General features: G+C 42.2%; 1 protein-coding gene across 4 annotated transcripts in view; it reads right to left on the reverse strand.

Annotated features, from left to right (window-relative positions):
- LOC137429021 (ubiquitin carboxyl-terminal hydrolase 5) overlaps positions 1-12,212 on the reverse strand; it is a 119,846-nt gene that overhangs the window by 99,923 nt on the left and 7,711 nt on the right. For all 4 annotated transcript variants that reach the window (XM_068119013.2, XM_068119015.2, XM_068119014.2 and 1 more), the window contains exon 2: positions 11,472-11,597. In XM_068119013.2, coding sequence (XP_067975114.2) covers positions 11,472-11,597 — 126 coding nt within the window. The remainder of the gene's footprint in view (positions 1-11,471; positions 11,598-12,212) is intronic.

The raw sequence follows: 12,212 nt of genomic DNA on the forward strand, positions 1-12,212 counted from the left end.
GTCATTATGTGCGACTTTACGTCACTCCTACATCATAATAGGACGTGAAAAAAAATTATTTCAAATAAATAAAATAGTACATTAAAATTAACAATAAAAGAAGCTAAAAAACAATTTAAAATACAATAAAAAGCACATTAAAAATATTTTTAAAATGTACGTACAGTATACATACGCATAGCTGCTGGTTCTCATTCAAAACATTTCGATTCGAAGGATTTCGGGAGGGATTTTCGAAGCTCCACACGGTCTCCACGTTTTTCGAAGTTAAGTCTGTTCACAATTGTATTTTGTCGAAACTGTATTTATCTTTCGGTGTGTGAAGTTATTGTGTGCAACTTTGGTTGTTTCTCGGTGTTTATCTTTCATAAATTGATCGTCTGTTTGCCGTGTCGCGAGCAAGGCCTTTGCCGCGTCGCGAACGATTTGAAATCGAAGTTAAGTGATTGTTCCCATTTGTATTTTCGTTAAAACTGTATTTATTTATGGTGTTGTATGTATATTGTGTCCCGACGAAGATTTTTCGGTGCAAATCTTTCATACCTGTATTGAAAATCGTCTTAATTCGTGTCGTGTCTTGAGGCCTTGTACAGTGTACACTGTACAACCTTGAGGCTTTGTTTTTCTCTCAGCGGTCCGTCGTTTGTGATCCAATAACTTTCGTTCTCTGTATTCCCAGTCTTTTCACCCATAGCCTACTTCCTTGTGTAAATCTCAACTCAAAAAAAAATAAAAAATATTTCCTTCTCTGTACTCATTCGTTTATTCATTCTTATTCGTTCGTTCGTTCTTCGACCACGTGTTTCTCCCCCATTTCCCGAGATAGTTTTCACTGTTATTAACCTTCAATGTTTACACTTTCCCCTCAAGTTATGCATTCCGTCATATTTTATAACACCTTTTTCTTCTTCTTCTTTAAAAGGCTGCTTTTGACTTGCTCACCAAATCAATTCATCCCAAAAAAAATATCCATCTCCTATAGTGCCTTTTTTCTACATTCCCTAAACTCTCCTGCACTCCATCCTCCATCCAGCGTCCTTAAACGTATTTTTAACTCGAAGGTCACAAGAAACTCATTTTGCAATAAATGTTCGTTTCCCATAAATCGTACACTTTCTAAAATCCAATCTCACCCCTCCCCTCCAAATCTTCCCCATAACCCCTCCCCTCCAAATCTTCCCCATAACCCCTCCCCTCCAAATCTTCCCCATCACCCATCCCTTTCAAATCTCCCCCCTTGCCCCCTCCCTCCTAAACTACCCCCTCACCCCTCCCCGCCAAGACGCCCCCTCGCCCCTCCTCTCCTCTCCTAGACTCCTGCCTCACCCCTCCCCTCCAAATCCCCCCCATATCCCATCCCTTTCAAATCCCTCCCCTTGTCCCTTCCCTCCCAAACTCCCCCCTCACCCCTCCCCTTCAAATCTCCCCACCCTCATTGCTTCTCAATTTCCCCCCTCTCACTCCCCCTCCTCAAAGCGTCCTCCCCGCTTCTTCCCCCTTCCAACTCACACTTCCATCTCCCCCAGCCTTCTGCCTCGCTCTTCCCCCTCCTCAAATAACACCTCATTGTGCCTCACCCAATCACCATCAAACCTTTTGTCCACCCCATCCTTCCCTTTCTCCGAGCTATTCTGAAATCTCTGACACACCTTCAACAGCTCTCCCTACCTCTTCCACCTCTTCCACATCTTACCCTACCCCTCCTCCCCCCTGTTCTGTATCTGATGCTCCCCCTTCCTCTTCATTAACGGTATGGACCTCAAACATCCGGGGCCTTCGTTCAAACTTAACTGATCTCTCCATACAGGTTGCTTCTGTCAAACCAGACGTGATCTGCTTAACAGAAACTTTCCTCCTTTATGATGTCTCTGATTCCTTAGTATCTCTCCCGGGCTACTCCCTCCTCCGGTATGATAGACCTGAGCCTCGTCCTGGAGGCGGGGTTGCTATCTTTATCAAAAACTCTCTTCCTCACTCGCCTTGCACTGCACTCTCTCCACCTCACCCCCAGGAATACCTCTGGCTACGGCTTCCCCTTCGCTCCCACCTCTTGTTCATATGTGTGTTGTACCGTCCACCAAACAGTGATGACTCCATCTACATCTCGCTTTCTGATACTATGGACCAACTTCTATCTACTAATCCCAACTCTCTCTTCCTCATATGTGGTGATTTCAACTGTCATCATGCCAGTTGGCTGGGTGTGGGTACCTCTCTCACCAGCCATGGCTCCGTCAGCAAAGGACTTCTGCGACTCACTGGGACTGACACAATCTGTCAATTTCCCGACCCGGATCTCAGTCAACGGAACATCTTCTCTTCTGGACTTGGTTATGACTAACTTCCCTGAAAATGTCTGCTGCTCTTCTTCTGCTCCAATCGGATCATCTGATCATGTCCTTGTTAAAGTGGACATCTCTCTGACCATCCTCAGAGAGCCTGCTCAGCGTCGACGAGTCTGGCATTTCACTCAGGCCAACTTGCACGGTCTTCAAGCAGCCATCAATCATCTGGACTGGTCTCCCATCTCTACCACCTCTGACATCAACTCATCCTGGGAATTCTTCCAAAGTAAATTGCTCTCTCTCATGCACAGATTTATCCCAACTCATCTTCAGTTGTCATACCCTTCCTCCCGTCCATGGTACACGGATTCTTGTGGTGAGGCTGTTGCCCAGAAACAACTTGCCTTCGTCTCCTGGAAAGCAAATCCAACGGAAGGAAATCTCATTTCCTTTCACAAAGCCCGAAACAAGTGTGTGTCCACCCTCAGGAGAGCCAGGAAACAATATCTCTCCGTTCTCAAGACCGAACTCTCTTATCTGTCTCCCTCTTCCAAATCCTGGTGGCATCTGGTCAAATCCGTTTCTGGTGTTTGTTCCCCCTCCATCCCCTCTCTTACCTCAAACGGCTACACAGCTGACTCCGCACGTAAAAAAGCTGAATGCCTCAACTCTGTGTTTGCCTCTAAATCTTGCGTCCCAAACCCATCCCTCTCTGTACCCACCATACCCAGTCGTACCCTGCTGCTCCTGGACTCCGTGTCCTTTCCTCCTGACAAGGTGGAAAAGTTTCTGTCAACCCTCGACTCTGATTCTGCAACTGGACCCGACGGCATCAGCCCACGGGTCCTAAAATCCTGCTCTGCTGCTCTATCTCACCCTCTCTCTGTTCTCTTCACCCTCTCTTTTGCTCAAGGTCAACTGCCATCTGCTTGGAAATCAGCCAACATCACCGCTTTGCACAAAAAAGGTGCAAAAACAGATCCTAGCAACTACAGACCAATCAGCCTTCTCCCAATTATCAGCAAACTCATGGAATCCATCATTGCTTCGGATATGAAATCTTTCCTCTTCTCCAATGGCTTGATCTCTGATCATCAATTTGGTTTCAGACCAGGTCACTCTACTCTGGACATGCTGCTTCTGCTGTCTCAACAATGGATGGAGGTCCTCAATGCCAAACAGGAAATTAGAGCTGTCTCCCTCGACATATCACGTGCCTTCGACACGGTCTGGCACCCCGCTCTGCTCACCAAACTCTCCTCCTTTGGTATCCATGGAAATCTCCACGCATGGCTGGCGGACTTCCTCTCTAGTCGTCGTCAACGTGTGGCCCTGAATGGGTTTCTCTCATCTCCTCTTCCTGTTCAGGCTGGAGTTCCCCAAGGCAGTGTTCTGGGCCCCATGCTTTTTCTGGTCTTCATCAATGATCTCTCTGACTCTCTTGAAAATCCTCTCTATCTCTTTGCTGATGACTCCACTCTCTGCCGCTCCATTCCTCTTCCCTCAGATCGGCAGTCTGCAGCCTCCTCACTCTCTGAAGACTTGGACAAAATCACAGACTGGTCAAACAAGTGGAACATGTCTTTCAATCCGGACAAATCTCACACTCTTACTATGTCTCTCCGAAAAGATCGACTGGACAACCCTCCCATCTACTTTCTCAACAATCCTCTCCAAGAAGTTCTGTTGCTCAAGCTTTTGGGTCTCACTATCTGCCATGATCTTTCTTGGGAAAACCACATTTCCAAGCTGGCCTCCAAAGCCAGTCGCCGACTGGGCATCCTCCGTAGTGCTGTTAGCTAGATTCAAAATCCCGTCTCGGAACCGTCTCGATAAATTTTCAATTTTCATAACGGGATCTCGGATCGGCTCGGTTCCCGGCAAAGTAAAAAAATAAAAAATAAAAAATAAAAAATAAATAAATAATAAGGCTTCAAAAATAATGGAATTTCATTACAATATATAAACAACAATGAAAAAAATTCATTTCTGATGTTGAGTACTTAAATTCCGACTTAGCTTCCATTTACCGGGATGAAATAAAATACACCGCCTACATGCACATGATCGGCCACCGATGGGACCGGGTTATCTCATTACAGTTTGTATTGTCGTGTAATTTCTTGCTCGGAATGTCAGAGAGAGGGAGAAAATGTTTCTGCCCAGGCATATTCGAGTCCCGGTTGGAGTTTCATTATCATTTTGTGAGTTGTGATCGCCAAGGGGCTCGCTCCCCCCCCGTTCCCCTCCCGGCAATGCTGGGTACTTCTGGTAGTAAATTATAAAGCAGGCGGTGTAGTGATCACCCCCCCCCCCCCCCTCCTTATTTTGACTCTGTGACTAAAGTAAACGTAATCAACTTATCAGGCCTAAAGTGGAGATAAGATAACCAAAATACTTTCACATTCAAACCGTCAAACCAAACCCCGAGGGATTCTTACAATTTATAGATTTAGCGTTGCAATTAAACATAAACGTTCATCAAAAACTCATTTCATAAAACTACATAATGTATTGTACTTGTATTAATACATTGTGTGTAGAATAATCCGTTATAAACGTGTTTTTAATCTAAATAAACATCGTCCCTCCAATCACGGGGCCTCGAGCGAGTCCCTCGATATTAATGTGCAAAAGACCATAGCAACCACATTCCGTAACTCGTCTCCAAGGACGGACACGTGACCGCAGCGTAAAGCGGGGCGAGGCGGAGTGATACGGCGGAAGAATTCAACGGTTTAATAAAGCCGCGATGCGGCGGATTTTCATCGTGACCTTCATCCTGATGTCGTTACTTCCGCCACCAAAGGTGGATGGAGGTTTATGTTTTCACTCCTGTCTGTTTGTCTGTTTGTTTGTGAACACAATATCTCAAAAAGTTGTGGACGGATTCGGACGAAATTTTGTGGAGATGCAGCGTGTGTGACAAGGACGACATGATTAGATGTTGGTGAAGATCCGGATTCGGAATTCGGATTCGTTTGCAGTGCATTGTTTGTTGACGAGGGGAAAATCCTGGAACAGTGAGTTTACTTTATCTATCATCGTTTGTGTCAGTTCAGCTGCACTTGCGAAAAATGATGCTTGTGCAGAAGCAGAGTAATGAAAGCAAGGCTCAATAAATGCCTCTATTATGGAAAATATCTGCAAGAAGTTGGAATTTTAACCGGGATTTTTTTACCGAGAAATTGCGTCAATCAATTTATCTCGGGACCGTCCCGAGACCGTCTCGAAAGCCGAAACCGCCGGGATTTCGTCCCGGTCTCGGATCGGTTGACAGCCCTAATCCTCCGTCATGCGAAGTCCTTCCTCGGCACACCTGAGCTCCTCACCACATACAAGGCTTTCATCCGCAGCTCAATGGAATACTGTTCTCCCCTATGGGCCGGTGCTCCTGCCTCACACCTAGCTCGGCTTCACGCTGTTGAAACCAAAGCTTTCAGAATTATTGGAATCTCCCGCGATGAAGCTATCTCTGAGGGCCTTTCACTCACTCACCGCAGGCAGGTAGGTGGTCTTTCTGTCTTCTACCGACTCCTCTCCGGCCTTGCACCCCCAGCTCTCTCTGTGCTCTGTCCCCCAAATATTCCTACAGGTCGCACAAGATCTGCCAGCAACCCTCTGATGGTTAAACTGCCGAAATCTCGGCTCTCTGCTCACCTTCACTCTTTCATTCCTCTTTTCTCCCGCCTCTGGAACAAACTCCCTCACTCCCTTCAATCCCACTCCTCCCTCCAGGTCTTTAAAACAGCTGTTCACCACCATCTCTTATCTTCCCCCATCCAAAACCTTGATCTTTTCTACCCCCGCTAATTCACCCCAGATCCACCTTGTTTGAAATTCCAACTTCTTTCCTGGAAGTCCTGGCAGTGTCCATATGTTTTATACCTCTCCCACCGCCCCCTTCCCATGCCCACCCCCCAAAGCCCTCGCCCTCTCTCAGATCTCTCGATGTCTCCATGTCTCTCGGTCCCTGCTCTCAAATGTTGTGTTTGTGTCCTTCCCCCTCTCTCCCCATCTTGTCTAACGCTCCCGATGTTATATGTTTTATGTGTCGGTTTGTCTTTCTGTGTGATTAATGTTCGCTCTTTCACGAGCCTCGATCTTGTATACAAAAAAAAAAAAAAAAAAAAAAAAAAGGCAATGCCATGTGTGTGCATTTTGTCCTGTGCTGCGGTCGCGTGCTTGCTTTGCCTTTCGCTGTTATTTTTGTGATCATTCCTTTACTGTGTAAAGGTTCCTTTACTGTGTAAAACAAACAACCAACACAACGTGGCAACGGCAAAACATGACGAGGATGCCGGCTCGGACGACCGTCCGCGGCAGACATCACGTCACGTCACGTCACCTTGCAGAGTGTGCAGTGTGCAGTGTGCAGTGTCCGCGACGAGGTCTGGTGCTCCTGCCTCACACCTAGCTCGTCTTCACGCTGTTGAAACCAAAGCGTTCAGAATCATTGGAATGTCCCGCGATGAAGCTAACTCCAAGGACCTTTCACTCACTCACCGCAGGCAGGTTGGTGGTCTTTCCGTCTTCTACCGACTCCTCTCTGGCCTTGCCGCCCCCCCCCCCCCCCCCAGCTCTCTCTGGGCTCTGTCCCCCAAATATTCCTTTAGGACACACAAGGTCTGTCAGAAACCCTCTTCTGGTGAAACTGCCAAATTCAAGACTCTGCTCACCTTCACTCTTTCATTCCTCTTTTCTCCCACCTCTGGAACAAACTCCCTCACTCTCTTCAATCCCACTCCTCCCTCCAGGTCTTTAAAACAGCTGTTCACCACAATCTCTTATCTTCCCCCATCCAAAACCTTGATTTATATACCCCTGTTAATACACCCCAAATCCACCTCCTTCAAATTCCCTGTCCATCTTCTTATCCCGTGTACCGCGCCCCAGCCCCCTCCCTTCCACAGATCTCCTGATGTCCTTGTTCTTTACTGTTGTTGTGCTTCCCCCTCTCTCTCCACCTCTTGTCTCCCACTCCCTTTATTATATGTTATATGTGTTCGTCAGCCTGGTGTTGGCTTAGCGGTTAGGGTGCCGGCTTGGGATCCCGATTGATCGCTAAATTAACACCAGGGGGGTTGACTCAGCCTGTCATCCTTCCGAGGTCGGCAAATTGAGTACCAGCTTGCTGGGATGAATGATCACGGTGTGTACCCCGATTTAGAATAGGTACACCGTATCCCTGCGCATCATAAGAAGCGACCAAGGGTTGGCGTCAGGAAGGGCATCCGGCCATAAAAACATTGCCTCAAACAGGGAACCATGATTGTCATGGGGCCCGCAAGGCTAACCCCCGCTCTAGCGGGGAAAATGGCCTTAAAACGATCATTCATATGTGTTAGCTCTTGCACTAGCCTCGACCAAGTATACTGTGGAAGTCCTTTTTCATGGACTTCCTTATTATTGAACATCAATAGGTCCCTGTGAGTTATTATTCATAGCTAAAATTGTAATTTGTGTTTTGAGCTTTTTACATTGCAGAAGATAACAGAAACATGAATATTGTTTTGTAGAATTATCTAGAGCCATCACAATATTGCATAATCTGTAAACATGATAAATTAATATACATTGGAACATGTTAGAAATGTTAAAAGCTAGAAAGAGCTGATGATGGATGACAACGGGAGATGCAGCTCACTATGGGGCAAGTACTCTGGGAGAAGCTGTGGAAATGCAGGGTCAGCGCTCTGGAATTGCTGGAATCAACAGAAACCTTTCTACGGAGATAAGTTCCATGCCCCCACCTCTTCTTCTCGCTGAGACCTGCAGATAAGAATGACTTCCAGCCTGGCTAAACAAACATATTCCTGGCCTTATGATGTGATTAATGAGAAACACATGGGCCCTGGCGTCGGCCTGGCTGCAACTTCAATGACCTTTTAATTACTTTCTGACCTTGCACCAACTATAAGAGACCTGTACCCTTGAAGAGCAGTAATAAACTCATTTGATGTCTTGTGTGCTGTATATTCAATTAAGTATTTGTTTAAATGCAAGTGAGTTTGTTCCAGCAAGTTTGATTAAATCGTTCACCAGAAAGTGATAGTCTCTGTCTCTCTGTTATCTTCATAGAGTAGACATATTACATTCTGCAACAATACAAAAGGGTAACATCTAAAGGGTAATTCTAAAGGTAATATATTAAGGATAATTCTAAAGGGCTCTAATATATGGTAAGTTTATCGGGTGATTCTAAAGGGTTCTAAAGGATAATTCTAAAGGGTAATTCTAAAGGGTAATTCTAAAGGGTAATTCTAATAGGTTGTTCTGAAAGGTAATTCTGAAAGGCAATTCTAAAAGGCAATTCTAAAAGGTAATTCTGAAAGGTAATTCTGAAAGGTAATTCTGAAAGGTAATTCTGAAAGGTAATTCTGAAAGGTAATTCTGAAAGGTAATTCTAAAAGGTAATTCTAAAAGGTAATTCTAAAAGGTAATTCTAAAAGGTAATTCTAAAAGGTAATTCTAAAAGGTAATTCTAAAAGGTAATTCTAAAAGGTAATTCTAAAAGGTAATTCTAAAAGGTAATTCTAAAAGGCAATTCCAAAAGGCAATTCTAAAAGGTAATTCTGAAAGGTAATTCTGAAAGGTAATTCTAAAAGGTAATTCTAAAAGGTAATTCTGAAAGGTAATTCTGAAAGGTAATTCTAAAAGGCAATTCTAAAAGGCAATTCTAAAAGGCAATTCTAAAAGGCAATTCTGAAAGGTAATTCTGAAAGGTAATTCGAAAAGGTAATTCGAAAAGGTAATTCGAAAAGGTAATTCTAAAAGGTAATTCTAAAAGGTAATTCTAAAAGGCAATTCTAAAAGGCAATTCTAAAAGGCAATTCTAAAAGGCAATTCTAAAAGGCAATTCTAAAAGGTATTTCTAAAAGGTAATTCTAGAAGGTAATTCTGAAAGGTAATTCTAAAAGGTAATTCTAAAAGGTAATTCTAAAAGGCAATTCAAAAGGTAATTCTAAAAGGCAATTCTAAAAGGCAATTCTAAAAGGCAATTCTAAAAGGCAATTCTAAAAGGTAATTCTTAAAGGCAATTCTAAACGGCAATTCTAAACGGCAATTCTCAAAGGCAATTCTAAAAGGCAATTCTAAAAGGCAATTCTCAAAGGCAATTCTCAAAGGCAATTCTAAAAGGCAATTCTAAAAGGCAATTCTCAAAGGCAATTCTAAAAGGCAATTCTAAAAGGCAATTCTAAAAGGTAATTCTTAAAGGCAATTCAAAAAGGCAATTCTAAAAGGTAATTCTAAAAGATAATTCTAAAAGGCAATTCTCAAAGGCAATTCTAAAAGGCAATTCTAAAAGGTCATTCTAAAAGGTAATTCTAAAAGGTAATTCTAAAAGGCAATTCTAAAAGGCAATTCTAAAAAGTAATTCTAAAAGGAAATTTTGAAAGGTAATTCTAAAAGGCAATTCTAAAATGCAATTCTCAAAGGCAATTCTAAAAGGCAATTCTAAAAGGTATTTCCAAAAGGCAATTCTAAAAGGTATTTCCAAAAGGCAATTCTAAAAGGTAATTCTAAAAGGCAATTCTAAAAGGTAATTCTAAAAAGTAATTCTAAAAGGAAATTTTGAAAGGAAATTCTGAAAGGTAATTCTAAAAGGCAATTCTAAAAGGCAATTCTAAAAGGCAATTCTAAAAGGCAATTCTAAAAGGCAATTCTAAAAGGTAATTCTGAAAGGTAATTCTAAAGTGTAATTCTAAAAGGCAATTCTAAAAGGTAATTCTAAAAGGTGATTCTAAAAGGTAATTCTGAAAGGTAATTCTGAAAGGTAATTCTAAAGTGTAATTCTAAAAGGCAATTCTAAAAGGTAATTCTAAAAGGTAATTCTAAAAGGTAATTCTAAAGTGTAATTCTAAAAGGCAATTCTAAAAGGTAATTCTAAAAGGCAATTCTAAAAGGTAATTCTAAAAGGTAATTCTAAAAGGTAATTCTGAAAGGTAATTCTGAAAGGTAATTCTAAAAGGCAATTCTAAAAGGTAATTCTAAAAGGTAATTCTAAAAGGAAATTCTGAAAGGTAATTCTGAAAGGTAATTCTGAAAGGTAATTCTGAAAGGTAATTCTGAAAGGTAATTCTGAAAGGTAATTCTGAAAGGTAATTCTGAAAGGTAATTCTGAAAGGTAATTCTAAAAGGTAATTCTAAAAGGTAATTCTAAAAGGTAATTCTAAAAGGTAATTCTAAAAGGTAATTCTGAAAGGTAATTCTGAAAGGTAATCTAAAAGGTAATTCTGAAAGGTAATTCTAAAAGGTAATTCTAAAGGGTAATTTTAAAGTGTCATTCGAAAGGGTAATTCTGATGGGGTTATAAGGGTATGTATAAAGGGTTTCGTTTGTTTCTAGGCTTGGCCTAACAGTTTATGTTTTGCATCCCACTGATACGCCGGATTTGGATTCGGACCTGAACCAAAATCTAATTGGTCACCTTATCAACTCATCCCCCATGTTTAGTCATAACTCGTCTGCAACTTATTTTAAATATCATGTTATATGTAGCTTTTCGACCGATCTCTCAATGGTGAAGAATCAATCACTTTAGGAATTTAATAATTCTTGTATCCGAATCCATATTCAGATCTTCACCAAAATCAAATCGATTTGTCCTTGTCACACACCAAACCCGTGCATCTAGTTTCGTCTGAATCTGTCCATAACCTTTTGAGATATAATGCTATATGTCGGTTTTAGCCCCATCACTCAATGGTGAAGAACCACTTTAAAAAATTCTCTAATCCCGATTCAAATCTTCACGAAAACTAAATTCTTCCTTGTCCTATACCCAAACTCTCCACCAGGTTTCCTCTGAATCCGTCCATAACTCTGAGATATTTTTGAGATAACGTTTTGAGATATATCATTTTGGCTCTATCTCCCAAAGGTGAAGAATCACGAAAAAAAATTTACAAGCCAGATCCGGATCTTCACAAAAATCTAATCGTTTCGTCCGTGTCACATACGCTACCTCTCCGCCAAATTCCGTCTGAATCTGTCCACAACTTTTTGAGATATCTTGTTCACAGACAAACAGACAGACAAACAGACAAGGGTGAAAACATAACCTCCACCCACCTTCGGTGGCAGAGGTAATTTTAAGATTTCTGGACATTGGTACCAATTATTATACTGAGGATGAAAAACATTGTAAATATAAATTAAAAGAGGACATCAAGCTAAAATTACCGGTTTGCGTGTGCGTTTAATGTGCAAGAAGACACGCTGTCCAGTGCGCGAATGGAATCTGTCCACATGGTCTCTTCCGAAACCAAGAAAAGTACGTAAGCAGACGAACAAACCACTGGGCGACTCCTGTATGGTGCAATGGATGAAGGAGGGGATTAAAAAATGTTTTACACAAAATAAGTCAAAAGTCACCGCATCACTTTTCATCCAAAATTAGTACACATGAAACACCAAAAGGTTTAGAACAAATATTCATCCTCTTGCTGAAAGATAAAATATGTGCACAAACATAAAGGAAGGTTTGCAATACAAGTTCGATGAGCCATGCTCGAGTTGACAATGGCATTTGTCTCTTGTCTACCAATGTCCTTGCAATGAATGTAAAACACGTTGATGTTTCCCAGTGTCTTCTTCCATGAGCCATATATTTTTAATAACACATTTTCCTGAATACAAGTCCCTTTGTACAACTGGAATCCCAAACTAGATATGTGCAATCACAAAGCGATCACCAAGGACAAGACTCTCCCGGCTTACTCTTGGTGATCGCCCACGACTTACCCTTGGCCCGCGATCCAATGATGGCCAAATTTTTTTTGGATCACCATATGACCTTGACCTTCAACACTTAGTGATAAAGTCACACACAGGCGTAAATCTTACTATAATTCACCAAATGTCCGTCTGTCTGTTCGAAGGTACCGTAAAAACTGCTGAACCGATCGCAAAGATATTTTGGGT

This window comes from Myxine glutinosa, chromosome 6 (genome assembly GCF_964187855.1).
Source record: "Myxine glutinosa chromosome 6, kmMyxGlut1.1, whole genome shotgun sequence".
Taxonomy (NCBI): Eukaryota; Metazoa; Chordata; class Myxini; order Myxiniformes; family Myxinidae; genus Myxine; species Myxine glutinosa.